We start from the raw sequence: 26,911 nt of genomic DNA on the forward strand, positions 1-26,911 counted from the left end.
TTCAATAATTCCTAATTGGATTCTCTGATGCTTCAAATCTGTTGGAAAGAAAAACATAGTCAGCTTTACAATATTTCATATACAACCTAAGTTTTATTTAATATCTGTTAGCTTGGTAGCTTCATGTCAGGCCCATCATCTGCATGTATTTCAGCTACACAAAAGGTGCAGCTGATGAGCCTTTTCTCCATCCTTTTAATTTATCAGTTTTCATAATTTTTTTTTTTTTTTTTTAAGGTTAATGATTTTGTGAGAGATAAGTTTATGACTAAAGATGGCTCTGTCCCATTGGCTGCAGAAATTCTTGCTGGTGGCTGCGTAAGTATCTTTAATTTCCTTCACATGAGATGTATGAAAGTAGAGTGTGTAAGATTAACTATGTGGACTAAGGCTTCTGTTTAACCACAGATCCAGTGCAAGAGCAGACTCTACTAGAGCATCTCAGTTCTTTCCTAGATAGGCCAGCCGTTCTTGATGAAAGGGTAAATGTTTCTGTGCATTGTGCCTTTTAACTGCTTTATATAATTCTCACAGCTTAAGAGTTTGTTTCCTTAATAAAGAATGTATCTTTATTAATGTTGGCTGTAGCTTATGGCCTAAACAGGATTCATGCTAACCTTTCCAGAAGTTAATAATTAGTTACTACATTGTGGCACCCACTCTGCCATGTCACTTCTTTCCTGATGTGTTATTGCGCCCACTAATTTTCACTTTTTGCAGTGATACTGGCTTTTTGAAATGGCAGAAACTACTCATGCTTCCTTGAGTTCATAGCAGACGTAGGCTGTGTAATGTTAACTCGGTACAAAATGCATTCCTGAATGTAGGCTGTATTTAAAACCCACTAAGTTTTTAAGATTGTTTTCCTTGCACAAGGTAGTATCTTAATGAACAACTGTTATATTACTGGGTAAATGATAATATTTCACATTTTGGTCTAGTTCTGTGTGTTCATATTACAGCTTGCTTTATCTGGTGTATTGATTTTGTTCAAGCAAATGTAAATAAGTAAAATGTCTAGTTGTTCAAAGACTAGTGCACTTTATAGATAAAGAACACTGTTTATTTAAACTGGCTTTGATCACTGGGGCAGAGCAATGTTGGTATATTTTCAATCTATCTTTGTTTCTGCTGTCATAAGACAGATGAGGTCACATTTTCAAGCAGCTTCTACCTGTGTTGAAAACTACATTGAACAACAACTTAAAAACAAATAATTGTATCTTAGCCACAGTAGGTGCGGAGATTTGCGCTGTATGTGCTTGCAAAGAGTGTACTACGATTATCTAAGCCTCAGGGTGCAGTGGCTTGATTGCATTGCAGGCTGAGAAGCCCTGGCTTTCTGTAATTCTAGGGAGATGGGGCAGGATTTGGCTGCTGTCTGACTGCTCCTTCTGTTTGATCACTGACCTGTTGTAGACTGCCAGGTAGGATCCCCTTGTTCTGTAACTTTAGGAGCATTCAGTGGAGGAAAAAAAGAAGGGGGGAGGTGGGAGAGAAGAATGTGGGTCTCTAAAGTCCTAAATAAAAAGCATGCTGTAAATGAAGGAGAAATGCAATAAAGTACTTGCAGAGTAAAAAGTATTTGCCCCTTACACTAATAAAACGTCTTATGAACATAGCAGCCACAGAGAACTCAGCAAAATTTTCATTTAAAATATCATTTGATCTGTATTTTTAATTTTACTGACTACTGTGAATTTTTTTTAATGCCGTACAAATAGCACTCTCTACAGAGAGCTGTCATTTGTGAGAATGCTGCAGCAAGCTTCTTGCTAGTAGTTCATTGTAAACTAAGGATCTGCTTTAAGGGATAGGTGGCTTGAGACATATTTTAAACATGCTGTAAATGTTGGATTGTCCCATTTGGTATTTGAAATATAATATTAGCAATGAGATGCTGCATAAAGTTCTAGCAGCAGACGTGCGGTGGCAGAATGCCCTGAGTTTTCTTTTAAGTGGAGTGCTCCGCTTAAGGGCATAGTCTAGTGCCAGGTAGATAGGTTGCAACTTGTCTTTTCTGCAGGTGGTCTTTGTTTTTTGTAATTTTAAACCCAATTCAGACTAGCAACAGAGACTGTCATTACAAGTGGTGCCTAGTTTTGGGGGGAAAGGAGATTAATTTTTCTGTGTTGGTGTAAATATATGCTAAAAATATGAGATGCCAAAGCTATGTTTTTTCCTAAAGCATTGCATTGGCCTAACTTTTTGTTTCAGTTTGAGTCAAAGTGAAACTTCTGATTCCAGTGGAAACAGTAATGAGACTATTGAATCGTTTTGAAAATTTTTAGTCTTGGATTTTACCTCATTTGAAAATGTAGTAATCACTTATGTGGGAGGCAAAGAGCATGATGTGTTAGAGTCTAAAAAAAGGGCAGCCAAGTAAGATGAATTTTATTAAGGAAACCTGCCCTACCACAGTTCCACTCTCCACATCTAGATCTCTGCTGCGATTGTATTACAAACAAAGATGTAAAATTTCCCTTTTTTCTGTGCTTACATTTCTTTAGAGTGGATTATGCAAGGGCGTGGTGCTGGGACACATGCTAGATTTTCATGTTTTTAACACCAGCCCTCTGAGTACATTACAGCATTAATATCTAAGAAAGGGAGGACCAAGTAGATGCTTGGATGTATTTGGTTGTTTAGTAACACAAAGGGCTTTGAAGGGGTCAGTATCACCTGAGTAGCTCCACTCTGCTGTTCGCCCAAGCATTGCCAGGCGTTGACTTTTAAGTCCCTAAGGAGCTCGCTTTGCATCATAATTACTGAGAATTAGTACACATGGCTGACTTTTGCACTTGCAACTAAAGCTGATTGTTTCATTGAACAAGTCTTTTTCTGTTTTGTAAACTGTTTTCTCTCCTGCAAAAAAGGAAGAAAAACTAGAAAGATCTTTTACTTCATGACCTCACAGCACTTAGTTCAGCTAACAACCTGTTTCATAGTTTTTTAATTATGTGAAGATGAAAGTGATGGGCTGTCTGAGATTTTTTTTCTGAGATCTCCCCCCCCGCCATACAATTAAAAATATAACCTTTATATTTTTATACAGAATCTTAAGGACAGTTGGTATATAAATTACTATACTGGCTCAAAATTTCCATCTTCTCCTCCTTTGTTTGCAAGAAATTTTCCTAGTGACTATGATATTTGTTACCTATGAAAATATATGTAACTTCGAGATTGCACAGTGCCTGACAGCCACTATGAAATACGGTCTCTGCCTTGTATTTAGAACTCTCATATCTTAATCACTGGATCATGCAATTCCTATATAGTCCTTATCATTATGAGACTAGTAAAAGTCTTCACTTCCAAGACTCTCTGTAATAATACTGTAGAGCTGTGATTTGGTAGGCATCTGTACCACAGATCTGACCTAACCTCCTCGAATGAAAAAGTGCAAAAAAATGTAAGGATTGATTTCTACTAATCCTGTAACTTACCTTCAGGGATAATGGATAAAAAGATGAGTTTGGGTAAGCTATAAGTACTATTTTAAGTCTTTTTTTACACTGGTAATGTTCTTGAAGCAATGTTTTTTCTTTTCTGGTCTTTCAACGTATTTCATATATTAAAGAAAAAAATCAATACTTAAACTGAGATTAGCTGCATGTTTTTCTTAAAGTTCATCCATTTAAAAGATTTTGATAAAAATAATGTGATTTTTTTGATACAATATTAGTGATTACTCTCTTCTTTTGAGTTGTATTAACCAATTAGCATTTACAAAGTGGCATAAATATTATTTGGGGGTTTTGAGATGCTGCCTTTACGACTGTTCTCTTTGGTGAGATGATCATTCTGCTTGTTTCCATCGATAAAACAGTTCCACATTTAATTGAAGCCTTTACATTGTGCCTGGAAGTAACTGTGCAAAGATTCAAAATAAAGAATGATCGTAAAATACAAACAAAATGCTAAGAAAAACGGAAGAAGTATTGTAGTATGACTGAAAAGAAACTGCTATAAAATATACATGGACTTGTCTGAATTTACTAAAACAATTATCTAGGTAAATCAGAGGCCTAATGTTCTGCAAGAAAGGGGAAAAACATTTTGCTTTGTAACCTTTCCTTCTGTTCTCCCTCCTCTTTCTCAGCATACAGTCTTTTTCCTTCCCAGCTGCTCAGTGTGCGCTCACTATTAGCCAGTTTAAATCATGTAGCACAGTACAGTTACAGACCCCGTACAGATCTGCTTTTATTTAAGTTGTCAAGACAATTTTAGGCATATTTCTAGAGGCTTTATAGAAATCGTAATAAAGTTGAAACACATTGGACTTGCTTGGACAACCTCAGCTCTGCCATGGAACATAAAAATTAGGTATGGTTAAGATGGAGTTCGTCTCAGAAGTGTGCAACATCCTGTCCAGAATTAATTTTTATAAAGGAATATGATATGAAATTCCAGATTAAATTTGCCAAACAACCAATCCAGTGCAGATAGTTTAGTATTAAGCTACTTACAACATTTGTTTTATGTTTCAGAGAGTAATAAAGATAAGTCTACATCTGAGCTGCATTTTCTCTGTAGCATTGTAGTGGAGGTAGAGGGTAGATGCACTACAACTCCCACACCCTTCTTAGGTATCTTACTTGCAAAAATCCAGAAGTTTTTAAGTTGCAGGCTAAAGGGAACTGAAAGTGTCATTCTTGTTTTCATTATTCAGAAACTTAAATCTGATAAAATTTTATTTGGCAAGGAAGTCTGAGTTATGGGTAAAATGAAACTCAGCATTATGTATGCCGGGGAAAAAATCATCTCTGTGTGATATCTGAAAAAAATGAACAACTGTATCGTACATAAAAGTTTTGGTCTAGCTTATTGAGATAGTTAGGAAATAATGGTGTTCTTTACGATTACTCATATTAGCTTTGAAGGAAAATGGCATATATTTCTTGAACTCTTAACAGATTTACTTTAAGAGGTCTCTTCTCCCTGCAGTCGGTGAATGTAACTTCCATTACTGTCAAGGGGAGTTCTACATGCATGTTTAAAAGCCCCAAATTCACGTTTCTTGTTTAAGGAAAGATTCAAAAGGTGCCTAATTTTTTTTCTCCATGATTAAAATTAAAGCTGTCTATTTTCTCTTTATATAAAATTTACTTAAATAGATAAATTATTTTGATTTTTAAGTATATTTAATATAATTGATATAGCATAATAGTATAGTATAGCATAAGTAATTAAAGATTTTAAAGTGGAGTTTTCCCCTCTGAAACACTGTGTGTCCTTGAACTGTAGTTATTTTCAACATAGTGGTTCAAACTATCCTTAATCTTTTACTGCAAAAGAGACCAGATAGATTTGAACTTAAATTTGACTTTCCATTTGCAAGGCAGTTGTGTTCCAGCACTGCTCTGTTTTAATTGTCTTCAACTAATTTGCAGCTAATCTGAGTTTTAAGCCTTATACCAAAGTGTAGGAAGGGAACCTACAGTAACATGATAGCCCTTGCAGGAGGTTGTACCAAAGGGTGGGGAAGTTCCTGGTGCAGAGTGCCTGCTTTTCTTTGACCTCACCCCACATTTCCTTGTAGGTTTGGATGTTTTAAAAAATAGTTTGCTGAATCTTTCACCCAGTCATACCTGTTTAAACTGGCCTTTCCTGAAAGCACTAAGAACTTAGAATGTGATTTCACTCTGTTTTGAATTTTCCTTTTGGATAAGTTCATTTACTTTAATTTTTTCCAAGGGTATTTTCCCATAACAAATTAGAGATGCTTTCCCTTTTTCCTTCCTCTCTCCTCTTCCTCTTCACTTCCCTTCTTCCCTCAAAAAAAAAATTTTTTTTTTACATATTGAAAAAGAAAAATAAAAAGGAGAGAGGAACAGGTTTAGGCTGTTATATATCTGATTGTATAACAAAAATGTTGAACTATTAAAAAGGCCATTTTTTCCAACAAACATGCTTAATATTCTTTCCATTTGAAATACATTCAATCTTTTTCTTTACTATTGTATTAGAAACAATGACTGAAAATTATTGTATGATGATATTTTATAGCTTAAAACATATAGTTGGTTTGACAATTATATTTTATTACATATCCGTTTCTCCTATTACTCATTACTGCTTATTTTAAAGGCAGTAAGATATTTTAGCATTTACTAGTACAGGTTCCAAAAAAAAAAAAAAGACCCCTCAAACTCAAATCAGGATTTAAAATCTAGTTTTCTGTGAGAAAAAGGAAGATATTTATGATGTCACAGTAATTTATGATGTGACCAAGAAATAATGGGTCATAGTTTTAATGCAGCTACCATACCTTAAGACTTGGAAGGTCTGTAAATCATTAAGTGATTCCACAACTAGTCAAAATAGACAAGTAGAGCAGACAGAGCCAAATGTTAACATATTTGACAGGTCTGTAACTTAATTGCTTTTATAATGCCAATCAAGTAGGCTCCACTTTAATTTTTTGGCTAGGCTTCTGAAGAATTATATTACCTATAAAGTAGAAAATATCGAATCCACAGTTCTAATTTTTTTCCTGTTGCGGAGTTGGTCAGTGCTTGTAAACAAACTGTACTTTAGTTTGTTTCTGTTTAGCCATGTCATTAATAAACTATTGTGCAGAAATTGTCATAACTTGTATCTGTCCTGGAAAGCTGTGTGAAGCAGTAGCAGGAATGTACTTCTGTTCAGACTAATTGCAATTCCATTCATGAGCCCTTTAATGTGAATGTTTAAAAGAGCTTGCTTTGCAGTTTATGTACATGTGGACATTAACAAGGCTTTTCGATTATAGCAGTGTTCGCTGTTTGAGCTATCCAAACGAAAGCCTTAGCCAGACTGAGAGAAGTCTGCTCTCAGAAGACAAGGCAGATTAACTGGGGAAAAACACAGTTCTGCCTGAGCGGCCTGAAAGCTGTTTCTATGCTAGCCTGGTCAGGGGAGTGAAAAGCAAATGATTGAGGGCTCAGGAAATCTCCTCGTGATCTGCAATGAAGGTATTTACTATATGAACTCCCATTGCTAAAGAGCATTATCAGAATCCTGTATAGATAGGACCGCAGACAAGAGAGGACACAAAATAGCACAAGATGGCTTGTCTGAGAACCCAGTCAGACTTGCCCTTGACATACAGTGCCAAATAATTAAGGTTGTCACCTTTGAAATATATAAGAAAAACAGTCACTTTGGACAGATGTCTGTTATTCAGTAGTCTTTCTGGTAACAGGCAAGTCTATCATGAAATTACCTTTGCAGCAGCTCGACAAAATTCATCTTGATGAATCTTGAGCTCTTTTGCCATATAAACTCTAAGAGTTTTAAAGGTAGTTTGAAGCACTGCAGTGGCACTTTGTAAATCTGGCTTCTAAGCCTTGTTTGGTCATAGACTTAGTATGTGATTTTGTGGTAAATCATTTAATAGTTCTGTGCATTAGTTGCCATTTATTGTATATTGAGGATGATAATTCTTGCATCTTTTGAGTGTCTTTTTAATTTAGATTTTTTTAATGACAGGGAACAATCTTTATTTTTTGTCTGTACAACACTCAGTACATTAGGAACCCTGACTTTAATTAAGATGCTAGCAAATGCAGAGGAAAACAAGTTGTATCTGGCAACTGGCAAGGAGTAAGGGCCTGGAACTAAGGAATATGATAACCAGTTGACTAAAAATTTTAGAACTTAACACCTATTTGTCTGTTTGTAAATTGAATGAGTAAGGATGATGCTGTAGATGATTTCTTTTGCAGGTTGATTTGGGATAACTTTATAACATACTGCATATGTATTTTCATGGTTGCCATTAATTGCCATAATTGCTATCCTTGGATGATATTGTTGGGAAATATTAACACTTTAATAGCAATAGTAACCCTTTTCTTCAGCCATGAACTCTTAAAAGATGCTGTGTGACAAGTTAGATGGGAGGCAGGAGAAAGATCTAGGCTGCCTCTAAATGCTCTTAGCTGAGAACAGGCAAAGAGGTTTTGTAGGAGTCTATAACAGTGGAGGTTAGAGACACTAGGACAGCTGGTGGTTAATTGTCATGAAAGGAGAAGAATCTAGTACTTTTACCTGGGACAGGCTGCTCTGAGACTGTAAAAATGCAGAGAGTTTTCTTCCTGAATAGCAAGCTGTATTCTCTTCAGAAACTACACTGCAGCTTTCAAGTGGAGACTGTAGCAATCCTGTTTAGGAGAGTTGGGTCTGGTATACTCATTTCTTATCTAATCTTATAGGTGCACAAAATGCAGCTACATTAAAAGAATGGGAATTTCTTTAAAAAGAATGCAATTTTTTTAGCATAATGATGGGGGTGAAAATCTGCTTAATTTCCAATAATGTTTATTACAAGGTGATTTGAATGTGTGAAGAAGTAGAAAACATTCTGACTTCTTAAACTGGGATGTTGTTAAGTGGTTGTTATTAAACCATTCTTTTTTTCCACACTAGAGAATGGCTTGTATTTCCCCATGGACAAAAAAATACCTGAACTTTTTCTACTTCTTTCTTCCATTCAGGAAAGTAGTAAAATAGAAGGACTGTGATAGAAAGTACTGTATTACTGTCCAAGGTTATACTGCCATCGAGAGGTGTTGGATGATATCATACCAAGTGTAGAGTTGAAAAACTGCAAAGATGAAAAAACAGATTATTTTTAAAAATCCACATGTATGTGTATACATAGCTAGCTGTCCATATGTTAAAGCACATCGAATATTTTTTAGTAATCCAAATTTCTATAGTTACATGTGTATGAGGAGTTCTTGGAAGATGGATGTATTTCCCTTTGTTTCTTGCTTTACATCAAACAAGACCATAAATGCTTGTGATATTTCAGAAAGGGACTAAGTTGTAATTAGGTCAAATGTTAAATTCTTGCAGAATAGTACAGTTTGTGGGACTTACATACAGATACTGCATAGACAATTATTTGTATGTATTCCTATAAATAAGTCAAAATTACAGTTTTTATTTTAACAACATTATAATAACTGAAAAGTAATAGGTTTTTTTGTTGTTTTTTTTTTTCCCAGTCAGATCATTAGTTACTTTAAAACAACTGATTGAAAGCGCTGAAATGGAATTCAGAGTTGAGAGTGATCAAGTTTTTAACTTCAATGTAGAAAAATTGGCATTACTGGGAAGAATCAATTGGTAAAACAGTTGGTGAAATTTATCCTGGAATGATTTTTGTGACACTTAGTAGAGGAAATATTTAAGCTTGAGCAAGTTGAGCTTAAACTGTGTTTGTTCTGGCCAAAAAGCAGTTTAAAAATTCTAACCTTTGGGAGCATATTTTAAAATGAGATGCACTTTTAACTGCAAAAGTTACCAAATTAGGAGAAGTTAACATTGTTAAGCTTCTTTGCCAAGCAAAATGAACAGGCTGATGAGGTTTTTGTCTGTTTTCCATAATAGTTCATACAAGCAGCTTGAAGGGATTGGGGCGGGGGGGTGAGCGGGAAGATTAATGAGATTTCTTTCATTGTATTTCATTCCGTTTGTAAAAACTTGGAAAGAGCACAGCAGCGATGGTGGTGTGGCTCAAGGTGCTGCTTTAGCGATCAGGGTGTCTGCAGACTGTTACTAGTTGTGTGTGTGCGAGCCAGGGACACACATACCCTGGGCATACATTTAACCGCTTTACCTCAGATCCCCTTCTTGTAAAACTAGCGTGATCATACTTTCCTCACAGGAGCGCTGGGAGGAGGAAATACCATCAATATTTATGAGACGCTTGCCTCCTATGGGGCTGAGTAGCACAGGAGGAGTTTCCAGGGCTGGGCAAGCAAGAAATGATTTCATCGGAGGGTGTAGCAGCCGTCTCTGGGTTTGCTTCCCCACCATTTTGGGAGTAAGGAGGAGCAGTTACCTATGTGGGTAGTTAAATAAGAGGGTGATAAATGCTCCCTGCCAGGCAACTGTTCTTGTTACCATTAGAGCAGCCCCTGCGCTGGCTGATGCCAAACCAGCCCGAGGTTCCTGAGCGGCGTCTGCAGCTGGCAGAAGGCCTCCTGCCGAGAGGTCGGGTCGCGTGGCGTCCGCCTCGTGCCTTCGCTTGCTCTTCCTTTGATTCCTGGAGTCTCTCTTTGATCAAATTCAGAGCACGACTGAGGTGGTTCTGGGAGCTTGGGCCTCGTACCTGGGCGGTTTCGTGGACAGACTTCGCTGGAAATTTCCAGCGGCTTTCCTAAGACTTCTGTTGTGGGTGGCAAAACCAGTAGTCATCACGTTAGTTGCTTTGGTCTTCTTAGTGATGCCTGGTGAATCCAGGTCGTGGCGTTTTAAAGCATTGAGTGCAGCGACCCTGATTGCGTGAGGTGGGTAAGGAATAGCATCCCCGTTTTTCAAACAGCAAACTGAAGCAGAAGTCGGCATGATTTTCCCAGAGCCACAGGCAGGTGATGCTGCCAGTATCTCACACAGCCAGGTTGCGCATACAAACACAAACATTTAGATGTGCTAGCATTTTAAGCGTTTCCCATTTGACTGAATTCATAAATTACTGGCCTTTATTTTCCTTTAAAATCAGATATACCTTTCTAGATCCTTTCTCTAAATATGGCATTTACACTTACAAATGTTTTTATAGATTTGTAAATTACTCAGTGTTTTGGTGCATTAATAATCACAAACTAAACTTCAATTTTGTTGTCATCTTTTGAATTTTGATATAGTTTTCCCATAGTGAAAATTAAAGGAACAGTTCCCGTGGAGTCATGGCACAATGAACTGTAAGATGATCATACTGAGAGAAAATAGTTTATTTGCACTAATGTAGATCAGCTGATAGGAGTTTTTAAATAGTGTGTTTTAGAGGAGAGCTGTGGTATAGCAAACTCACAAATGAATATTATCACCTCGCATTGGGATTTTATCCTTTTAAGAAGAAAAAATGTATAATGGCATGTGGGAACACTTAATATTTGTAATACATAGACCAAAATGTTTATTACATAGGAATTTATAATTCACCATAAAGAGCTTTCCAAGATTTTTTCATTTTGAAGCTTTACAAGATGAGTAGACAAGTAAAAGAAACCATCTCACTTCTTTGTTTTGAAGACTTATTTGCTTAATATGTTTCTTTTTAAGTGCAAAACTGAAGTCAACAATGTGCCAAATAATTTATCATTCTAATTTCTGATGGCAAGAAGAATAGCATTTTTATATGTACCAGGATTCTGGTTTGGTAAATGCAGTTAAATTAAATTATGCCAATTTGAAAGTCAAAACCAGTTGAGTTGCACAAGAGCATGCTTTTTCTGGTCAAAATAGGAAACATTTGGGATATTTTGGGGGTTATGTAAAGACTTTAATTTGTAACCACACTGTGTATGCACAGTCTAAGTGGTAGGCAAGAATAGTTGGTCGTGTGATTGCTGTTTCTTCAGCACATTATTTAAACCATATTACTGTGCATATCTTTTTATTTTGAATGATAGTTAATCTGAACTACGATTAACTCTTTTAACATTTTTATAATTTGAAAAAGACGTGCACATAGCATTTACATACTAGAGATGGCTAGATGTAAATGCTTTTAAATACAGTTTATTTCATTTTAGTCATTACCTTCTAGAAAAAAAAAAGTACTTGTTTTGTTGGGGGGGGGTGCCCTTTACATAGTTTGTGATGTTAGAGCCTGGAAAAGAGCATAGCTCTTGGGCCATATAATTCAGAACTTAAGAAAAGTTGGAATGACACTCTGTTGAATTTTGGCCAGATGGAGTTTGAATGAATATTATTTGAATACACTTAAGTTATGTCACGCAATTGCTTTTTCATTTTAAAATTTTAATACAGGATCTGTCGGTATAGCAAAAAGGTTATGCCCTACATTTCATATTGCAAATGAGATGTACTTTACTATGAGTAGTGGAGAGTATGATATACTTGCCACCAGTGTGATTTAAATCTTACTAAATTTTGAAATCAGCTGAGTGACATCTTGCAAACAAACAGCCACTGAAATTTTTAAATCATTTAGAATTCCTGATTAATGGAGTCCTTCAGTTTGTAGACCTTCATTTTCTTTATTACCTGGTGCACAAATAATGATGTGGAGCTCAGACTGTCAAATCCAACTGCATGTAATGACACTGAAACTAGTAGTGCAGCACGGCTTTAAAGAAGCAAAAGATATCTGCAGTTCTGGTCTTTGGAATCCATGTGTTCTTGTTTTATGAACTCATGCCAAAATTGAAAAAGTTCCTGCCAAACTCTTACTCTTCAGTAGTATGTTTTCGCTTTCTAAGTACTGGCATGCAGATCTCAGTTTCTTTACTTAGCTACTAATTCTTCCTTTCATTTTATGACTTGCTTTACAATGTTCTTGGCTTGGCAGTATTGCAAAAATTGGTGTTGGTGAATGTATTCTTGCAGCAAGAATTGAGCTAATGTATGTTTGATGAACTGCAGTGTCACTGGCTGACCTGCTTCCTCTCTGTTTCCTGACCATTCATCTCGTGTAGGGTGGGTTTCTACCTTGTGAACTGCAGTTTATTGACTGCTACTAAAACTCATGTCTGCTAATAGCTTAACTGACTGCAGCAGGATTAAAAATGTCTTCTGTTGAATATAACAGGATGAATGTTGTAAATAATTTAATGGATTAACATATTGTCTTCCACTTTTAATTTCAGGCTGGAGGTTCTCAAGTGATCTTTACCAACCCACTAGAAATTGTCAAGATTCGATTACAGGTGGCTGGAGAAATTACTACTGGTCCACGAGTTAGTGCCCTCACTGTCTTACGGGACTTGGGCTTCTTTGGTCTCTACAAGGTAACTTTTTCTATGTATACATGAATTAAAAGCCAATTGTGAATATTTCAAATCAAAAGATTTCATTTTGAGTAGAGTCATTTCATTGTTCTCACAAACCTTCATAATGCAGAAACAATGGCATATATACATATATATTTTTGGTTCTTCATTGTTATGAGATATTATATCTTCATTCTTCATTTCTAATTAAAGGAAGTTACTGTTTGTTTGTCTTCTGGTTGTGTTTTTAAGCATGTGGTACTTTTGGATCTCATTAGAATGTCTGTTATCACTTCAGCAGGTCTGGATGTAAGTATTGTTCATTGAGGATTAGTCTGTGATTCCTAACATTCTACCTGTTGAAAAAATAAACTTATTTTCATGACAGAGAGCCCACAGTTTTGGAGCTGTACTCTTGTTCTTCTGTGTTTCATACAGCAGCTTTTCCAGATGTCATTGTTAATCTGGGGATGGGAATTAATTGCAGCGCAATAACTAGTGAAGAAATACAGACAGTGGGAGCCCAGCATAAAAATAAACCTCTAAAGCAAGCTTGCCCTTGCTAGTTTAGAAGAGCGTTGCCACAAATACTATTGAGAATAGCCACTTTTATGAGTGCACACTACAAACTCCGCACTTCTGCTTTCTCCATTATTGCCCTCGCATACATACATAAATACATACCTATAAATAAAGCTATGTTAGACTGAATTAGATATGGAGGAGTATGAAATGTCTAGAATACTTTGAGATAGCCATTACGCACAGTATTGAAACAAGAACCGTAACAAATGCCATAGACTGCAGAGCATCATGTGGTGTTTCTTCAGATTCTACAACCCACTCTACAGGAGAAAGCTTTCATACTGTCCATTTGTCTCAGTATTTCTAGCGTAGCAGGCAGTATTCCTGTTTTTATTTACAGAAGTGCAACTGTAAACTGAAATAAAAGATGCTGTACAAATACCAAATAAGCCCCATCCCTCTGCCCACAATGTTTAAATTTCAACTTCATTTTTAAGCATACAGTCCTTTTAAATTGTTCTGTTAACATCACAAAGAGGAAACCTGCCCATGAGTAGATGTATGTATGTTTTGGCCTGGAGAGAAGTAGCAGGTCTGAATAGGATTTAATAGGGAGTTGTTTTTCCCTTTAAATTGACTTGCTAATTTTTTAGGTGTTTTACTGAAGGTGATGCTATTGTATAAACTCCTAGTAAATGACATTATGGTGTTGATCAGAGCAGGCATTTACAACTGAAAACATAGATATGGTAAACATACTGCATCCCTGAGGCTGCACAGGAATGGAGGGCAGCTATTGGCTTTTACTTGAACTAGTAAAAATAAAACATAAAATGAAAAAAAATGATGGACTAGTTGACTAAAGTAGCATTTATTAGATACCTTTTTCCTGAATACTCCATATTAGTTGATGAGCAGAGTTTGCTGTATTCTTATGTTTTTAAATGGCATTTGTGTCTTAGGTCATAAAAATGACTTACTTCTGTTTTTTAGAATAGGTACTTGGGAATATTTGCCAGGAATATGCCTTCTTCTGAACAAGAGCTAGTCAGAGCACTGCTTTGCATTGAAACAGACACTGTTATTAGTCACAAGCTAACACAGTTTCATTGATTCATTCACTAAGTCCATTTACTTCCACAGAAAGAAAGTCACAGAAGAGGGTTTTTTTTACACTTTTGCTGTCTTTGTTCCACTGTCTCTCCCTGCTCCTTGTGTTCATGTCCTTTTGTACATCCAATTCATTGCCTATGAAAACTTGTCTAATTTGACAAAACTAGAGAACTTAAACTGGCAATCAGTCATCCGCCAAACAGAGTTCATGCATACCATAAAACTTGTGTCCGAGTGTACCCTTAGTCTGTGCTAGCTCTGTCCTTGGACAGGTTTGCGCTGTTGTTCCCCCAAAGCTTTGGCACTGGAGCCAAAAAAAAGTCAATCTTGTCTGCCACTCTCCCTTGTGCCAGCATGAGCATTAGTGCAGCCACAGGATGATCCAAAATAGGAAGCTAATTAAAACTGAAGTCTCCACCTTACAGCTTAGGTTAATTTTAACCCAGATCAACTCACTCTGTAGCTTCTCAAAATGTTCGTGCCCATGCGAAAGGTGGAGCGGCATCATGGCATGGACATCATTCTGTGTTGGTGAAGTTTTATACTACCTTCGCATGTTCGTGGAACAACAGTGTTAGTGGCAAAAATAGTCCTCTTCTGAATGCTTTTCATGAAGCTGGCAGCACTAGTGAGGCTAGGCAGAGATTAATAATTCATTGCATGTAAGTCACCAGCCTCAGAAAGCACTGCCTAGAGGGATCAATGGTCTAAATGGATTTCAGCCTGAAAGTAGTTTCGGAAGGGCCTATGTCCTTTGCTGGTGCTTCTAGCAAATGAGTTTAGTGAATATCAAATAATAATAAATGGTCTAATAATAAGAATTAAAGTATCTGGATAAATTTGGAATGCCTGCACACTTAACTAGTCAAATTAGCTTTAAAACTGTAAACAGAAATTAGAGTTTTTAATCTATCTCAGTATTTTTCATGCTATTCGCTCTAACCTGAGCAGAACTTTCATTTGTATCTTGAAGTGTTCATTTTAGCTTTGTCATTTGTATCCTTGTTAAGATGCCCTCAAGCCCTGAATGTATTTTAGTAGATCTAAGTAACACTCCATAGCACTGCAAAAGAACCAGAACAGATAGTTGTTTGAGAAAATAGTTTTATTTGTGACTCTTGAAGTATTTTAATGGTTTGTCATTGGCTTGATGGGCCTTCATGTAAATATTTCACCCATTTAGGCACTGGTTTGGCACTGGTTAAGCATTTGGTGATGATTTAGATATGGTTAATTCATTTTCTTTTGCAAGTGTTGAAAGCAAAATTCTAGCCTTTTTATTTCAGGGTTTTTCATTTGAAATTGATTTTTTTTCTTTAAATTTTTTAAAAATATTTTTAACCATCCAAACTTTAAATGTAATATTTTGTTTCATAGTTGATAACAAATTTCTTTATTTTCTTTTTTTTCTGTTTGATATGGCCTGAATTATTTTCTATGGGTTTTTTTTCTTTCTTTTTTTTTTTTTTTTTTCTTTCTGCGAAAACAAGTTGATTGCCATTTTCTGCAGCAGTTTCCACCACAGCTCAGTATCTGGACATCAGAGAGTGACCACCCAAATAATTCACTTCTGGTGTTTGGATTGGTGGAGAGCAAGTGCCTGTAGCGCCATGTCCCTGACAAAAGTTGAAGATGAAAACTGTCTAGATGAGGCCAGAGAGAATGGGACAGCATGAGAAGCTGAGGCAAGAAAAGTGCAGTTGTCCACTTTGCAAAGAGACAGGATCCTTCTCTGTTGCTTGCAAAATTTCCTTAAAGGTCTTGCTTTGAGGTGGGAAGGAATTCCCTAACCCTTCTAACCTAACAGTTGCCTGGTGAAATCCACAGAGAGCAAAGATATTGATTTCTCTCTAATGCCAACAGCGGAGAAAATAGACTTGTCATAGGGATGGAATAAATGGAGGGATATCCCATACTTAATAGGAAGATGGGCCTCAAACTCTGGTGTTAAGTTGAAACTAATATTACCATAATGACACTTCCTCAAAATAGAAGCATGGATATTTTTAAGCAGTTGTTTTTTGTGATGAAAGAGAACCTGCCTAGAACTTCCCAGTCAACTTGCCAGTCAGTCTGTAAGTTCATAAGAGAGCTGAAGGGTTTGGATGGCTTGTCAATGTGAGTTACTTCTGCGCTGATAAGTTACAAACCTCTTAAGTCAGGAGTGGTCACCCAGTGTGCTGCACTCCGACTTTTCTGTTTCTCTCGCTCTGCCGTGGTGCAGTTTTGTTTACCACACTGCAAGGTTGGCAGGGAAAATTCTACATTCCTTATTCAGAAATAAAACTTCTTGAAAGCCGCTCTGACCACAAAAGATCAATCCTGCATGCACTGCTTAGTCTCTATGAATCTTTTATGCTGGATTTCAGGAGAAAATCTGTTAGAGTCCTATATAGTAATCATCGTGGAAGAATGTACTTTTATTACTTATAACTGCAGCCAGAAGATGCAAAGAAATATATATGTCAAACCTAGTCTCATAAGACAAATTCCTGTATGTCTTAACAAGATCTCCTGCTTGTTGTTTAAATTTATATATTTTGTATTAATTTCTAACTGTGAAATGCTTGCTGTGGATTTTAAAATAAAACACCTGCACATCCCTGATACAGATAATTTCAGTGTTCCTCACTCGTATTAACAGAAAAAACAATGCACAAACAAATTTCAAGTCTCGCATCAACAAATTAACACAGAAAATGTTACGTAAACCCTTTCTGCATCAGCTGGGTGAATCATATATTGTTTTTGATTGTAATTATCCCAGTATTTTACTGTCCAAATGAAAAACCACTGCTGATCATTGAGAAGCTGGGTTACATGGGTTTTGTTGCCCCTCTATAGGTTAATATTCTTCCAGGCCATTCATTGGCATGTTAACGTGACACTCTACTATGATAGTGACACAAAATAATTCACATTAGTACTCTGTGGAGATCTTGCTCTGTCCATTGCCTCTTACCCTTCTATGGTGCAACACCAAGAATTGTTTTTCCTGTACCCTCATGTGCCATGTGCTCCCCTAACAATCTTGGTGGCCCTGCACTGGACTCGCTGCAGTGTGGCAGTGTCTTTCTTGTACTGGGGAGCCCAGATGTGGACACAGTGCTCCAGATGTGGTCTCACCAGGGCTGAATGGAAATAATCAGTTCCCTAACAGTCTTGCTAAGACAGCCCAGGATGTGGCTGGCCTTCTTCACTGCAAAGACCCACTGCTGACCTATGCTCCGCTTGGCCACTGGCACCACCAGAACTTTTTCTGCAAAGCTGCTTTCTGGGCACTTAGCCCCAGCCTATCCTGCTGCATGCGGTTATTCCAGCCCAGATGCAGGGCTTGCATTTGTTGTTCTGAACTTTGTGATGTTCCTGTCAGCCCATTTCTCCATCCTGTCAGGGTCCCTCTGAATAGCAGCCTTGCTCTCCAGCACATTAACTACCTCCCCAGTTGAATATCATCCACTAATCTGCTGAAAGTGCTGCCCATATTCCACCAATTTAACTACTGGGACACAGTCTCAAAGGCCTTGCTAAAGTCAAGATATACAACATCCACTGCTTTCCTTTATCCACAAGCCTGGCAGTCAGATTGGTCAGGCACAATTTGGTAAATCTATGCTGGTTGTTGCCAGTTTCCCTCTTGGCCTTCATGTGCTTGGAAATGGCTTCCAGGAGCATTTACTCCATAAACCTGCTACGGACTGAGGTGTTTTTGACCAGCTTTTAGTCTCCCAGATCTTCCTTCTTGTTCTTCTTCAAGATGGGTGTGATGTTTGTCTTTTTCCAGTCATCAGAAACCCCCTGATTGACTTGACCTTTTGAAGATAATAGCAGCTTCACAGCAGCATCAACACCCTTGGAGGTATGTCACCTGGTCCCACAGATTATATACGTCCAGATGGATTAAGAGCTCTGACTTCCTCTACTGTAGGTAATGCTGCACTCCTGCAGACTTTTCTGGTAGGCTCATGGACCTGAAAGGCTTGAGGCAGAGGCAAAGAAGTAATTTCTCTGTCTTTTCCATGTCCTTTGCCGGTAGGTCCTCTGCCTCATTACAGAAGCCCTTCTTGCTTCCCTTCGCATCACTCCCTAAATCCAACTCCAGCTGAGCTTTGGCTTTCCTGACTCCATCTCTGCTTCCTTGATACTTTTTGCATTTGATCTCAAACATGAGTTCCCTGTTTTTCCATGCTGGCTTTCTGCCACGATTGCTCAACTTTCTGCACAATGGAATGGACTGTCCTTGTAGTTTGAGGAGGTTGTCCTTGAAGATCAGTATTGGTGTACCTTTGTAACTCTCAGCATTTTAATTTGGAGAGGAAATGCTATCACAGTGCGTAGAGGTTCTGATCAGGTAATTTAGATCCCTTCTCTTCTCCTCCTCTCCCTTCACCACTAAAGAATTTTCCAGACCACAAGGAAATTTTTCTCCCTTCAACTAAATGTCCATCATAGTAAATATAACAATTTAAAGTCAAAGCTGCCTTCCAGACTCACTCTGCCTTCACTGGATGTTAAGATACTATCAATTTGGATGATATGTGGCTTAGAATTAAAAGAAGATGTAAGTTAACTTCAGCAATAAGAAGTTCTGACAAAAAGCTTATTAGGGTAACTGCTGCATTGAACCCCTGTTCTTTAAAGCTAGAAAACAAGGGTTTTTTTCTGCCCTTGTCTAAACTTCTGGAATATTTGTGTAAATAAGTATTTTAGGACATTGTCCTCCTCAAAACTCAGCTGCTTCTTTGTGGAGGCACGTTGCAGCACTTATGCTGAAGTTAGTTTGTTTCCTCTATTTGTCTTCTTTCTGCCAGTAATTGTTGCTGTGAAAGCATTAGGGCATGGAAGCTTACAACTAGTAAATTCTTCTTTAACTACAGATATTCTGTAGATGTAGCTGTAGATGACAGCTATTCTTAAAAATATGAAGAGACAATATATCCCAGTCAGGGAGGGTATCATTTAATCCAACTCAAAATGTCATTTATGTTGGCAGAAGTGAGAAAGATGCATTTCTGGTTCTCAGTAGTTGTAATAGTTTTTATTTAATTTCTGGTCACAAAAGAATACTGAAATGATTGTACAAGATCAGCTAATATATTTTCTGTCTTCTGCCTATCTTATACAGTAATAGGCATAAAGTCCTGTTAAAGACAGTTTAATTTATATTCTGTTGGTTTCCAAAGATACCTTTAACATATACATTTAAATACATGTTATAAGTGTACCTGCTTATTTTGTACATCATAGAAACTCATATGCGTATAATATTTAACATGAAATGTTTAATAAAGTATTATTCCTTTTAAAAATAATCATTCTGGACAGTGTTTTACAGCATAACAGGCAGTGCCACTCAGTAATTTTACACAACTGATCCAGAGAAGATGGTAAATAATACGGTAATAAAAGATTCTTGGAGGAAATGATGCATTGGTTGTGGTCATGTTTATGATCACAATTACTAGAAGGTATTTAGCTCAGATTCATGCTTTGGCTGATACTGCCAACAAAGCTTGCATTTCCAAAGCTAGTCAGAAAAGCTTCCAAAAATCTGTTCTTAAAAAAAAAAATTTTTTTTGACCACTTCATAGACTGATTTCTGGTGTGCTGACGTGGAAAGTGTAATCTCAATTGACAGGATGTGTACCAAGCTCCCACCTGATAGCTTTTGGTAATAGTAAAGGTATTTCATGTCTTCAAGTTGTGGGTTTACAACAGAGTACTAAACGTACTAAACAGAGTAGTGAAAGTTTTGAGTTATATTAATTTGCATTCATCATGTGTATTTGTGAATGTGTTCTCATACGCGAATACACACAATTCAAAAAGTTGCATTGAAAATAACCAGAAAAGCCCTTCCATCTAAGAAGTGCAATAATTTGTGTATGTAAACTCAATCTGAATTGCTGGCACAGCATTTGAAAAGTGTTTTATTTATCTAACTTGATATGCTAAATCAGTTTTATATATTGAGTGGTATAAATATGTGTGAGTAAAAACCTATAGCAGCTTTTAAGGCAGTGTCATTTTACAGTAGAAAAAATTACAGCCCCTGAAAGCAAATGCCAGTAATATTTGACTGACTGTTTCCAAAACTCTTAGGTGCTGTTAGAGCTCTGATTCCAAAGGGTTAAGTCTGTAGCAAAACCCAAGAAGAATGCAAAATGATCAAGAAATGACATGCTGCCTATTGTTTGTAGCTATAGGATCAAAATAACAATTATACATGCCAAATAAATTCTAAACCTGTAAAGGAGAAAAAGAGGGGGTGGCTGTAAGTACAGGTGCCAGAAGCATTAAATAACCCTCTCAGACAAGGTGCACCACTGTTGTCTTGAATACTGCTAGGTCCCCCCAGTCTGGCATTTTTCCCCCTGCACTAGACAATGTGCATTCACTGCAGGAGACTAGGTTAAGCCCGCGTCTCCCAGACCTGCCGGCTCCTTGTGCCCAGCCCGACACAGAGGTGCCTTTGTCAGTATAATTACCCTCCCCTTGTAGTAGAAATAGTTTGTTTAGAGCCTTATTTGCAGGTAGAGCTGGTATAAGCAGGAATTAGCATGCTAAAGAACCTGCCCCAGCACTGACTCGGGCTTATTTATCAGAATCTTTCGACAATCAGGGATTTTTTTTTTTCCCTCCATTGGTTTATTCAGTGAGATACTATCCAAGATTAAGAGCTTTAAGGTTATTAAAGAGATTGAAGATGGGAGCCAACTGGCTGTTATATTAGGCAGGCGCATGTCATGGTGTGTAGGATCTCCCAACAATTTCATGCCTGGCAGGTCTGCACCATGGCTGCCAGAATAAACTCGGGCAGATGATCCTTGCAGCTTTCTGGGGATTGATTAAAACTCCTTTTGGCTTTCAGGACGTTGCCCACATCAAAAAGGTGCGAGAAGTAAAATAAATGTTTCTTTTGCTTTTCAAGATACTGTGGCCAATCTCCCTAAGCCTTCCTAATTGGCCTAGGCTGGTTGCGGATGATTAACTTGAAGTTAAATGAGGCCTGCTTTTAAACATGCTTTCCCAGACTTTAAACAGAATGATGAGGGGAAACTTTAGACTGTTGTGATATTGGAACAGAGCCAAACTGGGTTATTATTAAAGTGGATCCAAGTTTGGATCCAACTTTTGTTTACCCTTAGCCAACTTAGTTCAGGGACATCCTCTCTCTCTGTGTACCTGAATGTACATTATTAGTGATATTAACTGCTATTTCTGTCTTGTGAAAAAGTCCTATAATGAAGAAGAGGAATATTAGCAGTTCAGGTTGAGTTAAGAGTTGCTTGCAGTTGGAGTTTATCGATTTCCATAAGTTATTTTAACTATGAAGAGATATTTCAGAGTATGAAAAAAATGCAGAGGAAAAGCATGCACAGTGTTTTAATGACAACATTGCAAAGAAAATAAAAGTAATGTGCCCTGAGGGCAAAGGCAGTGTGGGGATTTGCTCTGAGGAAAAGTACGCTCTAAAAATAAATCTTTAAAGAAACCATGTTAGTCTGTGAATGTTTCAGGAGTAAATTTCAATTTTTTTTCTATGAGGTAAATATAGCACTGACATTTGATCATTAAAAAGTTGTTTTTTTCATACAGAACTTGGTAAACCCCCAGTCTTTCTTTTTATGTGCAGATTAAAGGTACACTGTAAACCAAGGCTTCTGTTGCAGCATGAGAGGCCAGAATTCTTGTGTATATGTAGAATACAAAAGATGCACCTTCTTTATACATTAAAGGTAAAGCGTATGGCCTTTGCAGGTAATTTTGAGAGGAGAATCTAGCCCAGTGTTCATTTTGTTCCGTGGCTGATAACTCCAGTCAGCACAGCTGAGCAGTGGAGCGGTTGCATGACTGCAATGTTTTGAGTACCTTTCTGGCATTTTGTTTAAGAACTAAAAGCTCTTTAATATATCTAAGAAAAGCAAAACAAGAAGCAGGGACTGTGAGCATAAATCAGACAGCTTCAACTGAGAAAAAAGGCAAACTTTCTTAACAGCAAAAATAATTAACCATCGGAAGGAACTGTCAGGGGAAATGGTGAATTCTCAATTTGAGAATGTCAAGAAATAAGTTGAGAAAGTTTTCTAGAAAGAGACTGGTATTTGAGCGGAGCATATTGTACTTGCTACCCTAGGTAACAGAGTAAAATGTAATGGTCTGTGATATATGGAAGGTCTGATTAGAAGATCTTATGGCTGTTTTTAAACATAAATTTTATTTTCTCAGAGGCATTCTCTGACTGCAAATCACACTTATTAGCATCTTCTGTAAACTAGCTTGCAGGAATTGATCTTACTACATCCTGCTCGCCAGCCTGTGCCTTGCCTCACTGAAATGTGCTTTTTCGGTTCTTCAGACACCTTGGAACTCTTGCATGTTTGCTTGAGAAACAGCATCCAGCGTGCATAAGCACTATATTTGCATTACTATTACAGGACAAGCTAACTTACAGATATGTTCAGACATATCATTAGATTTAACTAAATTCAGTGAATATTAGCGCATCATCTGGGGAATATCTGGCACTGAGCCATTCCATGGTAGAACAGTATACAAGAGAAGTACAGGAATAAAGGCACCTCCAGGAGAGCAAGCAGGTTCAGTGCAACTCCACTCCCTGCCTCAAAGAGAGGAGGATTAGCCTTGTCCCAGAACCATTCCTTTCTCAAGCTCAAAAATCGTTACCCTTGCTGTGTCTTCCTGCCAATCTCAGTCCTGGTGTATTTGGACTCTGGTGTTTGCTGAATCTCCACATTGAGGAAAGGCAGATTGCAAGTCCCTCTTGGGACTTGGAACTTGGCTATTATTTGGTATTTTATTTTTGTTGACCTCCTGTAGTGTCTTTTTGCTTTTCACCTTGCTTGAAAAACAGTTGAGATTGCTTGCTACTACCCCAAGACTTTTCTTGCCTATTTGCCACCACCCTCTTAGGTTTGAAATCAGCTGTATTGTCTGTAACTTCATTGACTGTTTATACCACTTACGCAGACTGATAGCAAGGCGAATTTAACAGTAAGAGCTGAAATTTATTTGAAAACAAACTCCTTCCCACATCATTTGTACTTTAAAAACAAGTAAATCATTCTGTTACTATTCTGTTAACGCAAAAGAATTGGTATTGCGGGCATATTCTCTTTTGCTCTTTCCCTCAGTACATGTTGGATTATCAAGCACATTGTCTGTATAGATGTATGAACTAGGCACTGTTTATTTCCATAAAGCATTTATTGTAAGTGGGAGTGAGAAGGGACAGACCTGTCCTGTGACTCTGTCTTCTTCACACATATCATAAACTTCTTGCACAGCTGCATGGCTAAAATGTCAGCTATTTACAATTCTGCAAAAGTGTTATCAGAGCTTACGCCAACACATGACATTTTCTCTACTACCAGGAAATAACTACAGTGTTAGGGATTGAGGGAGAACAAGTAGACAAGATAAATACAGTGACAGAACTTATTGAACCAAGAAACAATACACACGCTCCTCAGCAGACTGAAATACGTGTCCCTCTCAAAATTTTGAGAGGAGAAATTACTTTTTCTATAAGCCCTTTGCAACAAAAGAAAAAAATATGATGTTGCCTTCTTCTCTGATGTTCATAGTTCATGATGTTAAATCTGTTCAGTCTCAAAACTTGTTCTCTTTGCTTAACACAGGGTGCTAAGGCATGTTTTCTGCGTGACATCCCTTTCTCTGCCATTTACTTCCCCTGTTATGCTCATTTGAAATCTTCTTTTGCAAATGAAGATGGGAGGATTAGCCCTGGATATTTGCTGTTGGCTGGATCAATAGCTGGTAAGTGCCCAAATTTCTTCTAGCGTGCCATTACATTGCACCTGCAGCACAGTAGCTATGACTGTGAGAACTTGTGAAAAGCTTGGAAGAATCATACGTATTTTGCAACCTTGTGCCCAAATAACAGAAAGTTCCATGCCTGTGCTGTAGAAATGAGCTGATATGAAAGATCCTGTAAGTTCCTGGTGTATTCATAAGGTTCAAGAGGAAAAGGGAAAGGAAAGATTTAAGTTCTGATGTTTTGTCATCACATATCAGCTTTCCTTATGAAGTCACTTATGAAGTGCTGTTCTCTTCGCTCTCGCTTTGGTTGGCTGACTGGCAAAGTTTTGTTGAAATGGTTTATAAATAAAATCACTGCATTCTTGAAGTTCTTTATGATCAAAGGAATCTTGGATTTTGGTATATGGCACCCAAAAGCCGTGCTAGCAATACAGCTCTCTGAACACACTGTGAGCAGATGCTGACAAAATGATAAAAACTGCTTACTACTGACAGTATCCCATACAGTTACTTGGCTTCATGAGGTTTTTCCTTGGATTTTGCCTTTATCAATTTTTTTGTATTAAACAAAACAGAAACAGATTTAGATGCAGGCTTTCGCTGAATATTTTTAAAGTAGAAGAGACAATGTAAAAATAAAGTTGAACCCATGATTATGACAAATGGTAGAAATGTAAAGGGCTCGGGACAGGTTTGCTCTGTTCTGTGCAGAATGAAAAGGTGCATATGCTGTGTTTTGTTGGAAGTCAGTCTGGGAAGGAATCATCGACTTGAATTGTAGTGTCTTGCCTACTGTGATAAGGACTTGGCACAGAAGAAAGCAAATGGTGTGACTAGTTGTCTCATGTACTATAAGTTGTTGATGCCTAGCATATTCAGATATGAAAGAGGTGCTGAATGGAGCACTTGTTTGTTTTAGTCTGCTACAAAGTGGGTAGGACAACCAGATAGTGCTTACATTTTCATGGATGCATTTAAGTGTGTCAGAACCAAAAGGAGAAGATGGTGATACACTTTGTAGCCTGAATTTGCCTTTGTGCCTGCTGCTTAGTCTGTCCGTGGTATGGAGCCCCAGCTGGTAGCTGCCTTGCAGAGAGGGCACCTCAAGAGTCCTTTTCCTGCTATGACCAAGGTTCACAAGTTCCCTTCAGGGAGCAAATGGACCTGAAAGTGCCTGCAGCAGGACTACTGGGAGAGTGTGTAACAGGCAGGAGAGCTCCCATCAACTTTCACAAAGCAGGTATTTTCATCGTGTTAATCAGGAGCTATTCAACCTCTGAGCTGCACCAACCTTTCTCTTCCGGTGCGGCTGGTAAGTTATGTGAACTGTTGTGACCTGCTGAGGTAGAAAAGTGATAGAGAGGCATGAATCCAGTATAGACAGGTAGTTTAGCTGTGTTTTCCTATTTGATTTTAGGTGTTCTTCTCTCTGGGGAAACTCTCGTTAGTCAGAATTATGCATGGGATTGTGTCTCCTGAAGAGCATGGACCTTTTATACCAAGCATGTGGGTGTATCTGGATTTCACATATAGCTAAAGCTTGCATGTGCAGATCAGGTAGTCTATCTTGTTGAAGCATGTAGCTTCAGGTCTTTGTGTTTGCTCTGTATGCACAAGCTCATAGTCCAGAGGAATAGACCTGACACTAGGAAAATCAGCTTAAAAAAACCCTTGTCCTCTCCCCTCCACCCCCCATCCCAAAACAGAGCCAACCTCTAAGCCCCCCAACAGGAGCTTAAATCCAGCTTGTTTCTCACCCATTTTAATGGGACAAAACCATTTTTGAACTTTAGATCATATTTACAGACTTGAAACATAAGCTGGCATTTTTAAGCCAAGTCATTTCTTAGATTTTCCTATTTTTCTCTTTCTAGCCATTGTCAGGTGATTGCAGACTGAGATAACTGTCTCTTTGAAGTTCAGGCACAGAAGCAGTCTTTATTGTTGCTGATATGGCTTACCAAACTAGCTATAATGTGAATTTTATCCAGTGTCTCCTGTGAATTCCAGTCTAACTCTCATGAGCAAATTACAGTATTAAAGATACAATACTCATCATACTTTTTATGAAAACAAGAAATTTCTTTTATTAGATACAAGTGAAGTGTGGTGGAGGCATGTATGTCAGCTCTGTGTTTTGCCACAAGGAAGTCAAGGGAAAGATACAGAAAAAACATCTCTGAAATACTGGCTGAGACTGTAAATGGTGCCTGCTGGTCTCTGGGATGATGTGTGGGCCTCTGTACTTTGGCTGGCAATCTCACCTGCTCTTCTGACTCTGCAGCCTGTTTTCAGAAATACCTCTGAGCTTCATGCGGATGAGGAAAACTCCAGGGACTTGGATGTTCAAGCTGGCCATGCTTACAGGCACACATGCATTTTTGCCAGTGGATGTTGCCTGCCTGTGCTGTGTATATTTTCTTCCTTTTTGTTGTTGCTGGGGTCACATGCAACAAAAATTTGCGTGTCTTCTATTTTGATCTGCTTCTGTTTTTCACTGTTTACCAGATGTCTCAACCTGTTGTGCAACAGTGTTTTCTGAGGAGATGATTCTAAGATCAACTACAGGATCTCTCCTTAATTTGCTCCATCTGCCAATTGCTTCTGTGAACTTCCTTCTCCTCTCCTCAGTCCTCTTTTTTATTGTCAGCTCCTGCTGTGTTATTTGTCTTATTTCGATTGTAAGCTCCTCAGGACAGCGACCTGTAAATTTTTATTTGTCTGTAAAGTCTTTT

The 26,911-nt window shown here is 37.8% G+C and overlaps 1 protein-coding gene across 3 annotated transcripts in view; it reads left to right on the top strand.

Annotated features, from left to right (window-relative positions):
* SLC25A13 (solute carrier family 25 member 13) overlaps positions 1 to 26,911 on the top strand; it is a 111,252-nt gene that overhangs the window by 80,154 nt on the left and 4,187 nt on the right. For all 3 annotated transcript variants that reach the window (XM_067291669.1, XM_067291668.1, XM_067291670.1), the window contains 3 exons: positions 238 to 318; positions 12,612 to 12,752; positions 24,035 to 24,173. In XM_067291669.1, coding sequence (XP_067147770.1) covers positions 238 to 318; positions 12,612 to 12,752; positions 24,035 to 24,173 — 361 coding nt within the window. The remainder of the gene's footprint in view (positions 1 to 237; positions 319 to 12,611; positions 12,753 to 24,034; positions 24,174 to 26,911) is intronic.

Source organism: Apteryx mantelli, chromosome 2 (genome assembly GCF_036417845.1).
Source record: "Apteryx mantelli isolate bAptMan1 chromosome 2, bAptMan1.hap1, whole genome shotgun sequence".
In the NCBI taxonomy this organism is placed as follows: Eukaryota; Metazoa; Chordata; class Aves; order Apterygiformes; family Apterygidae; genus Apteryx; species Apteryx mantelli.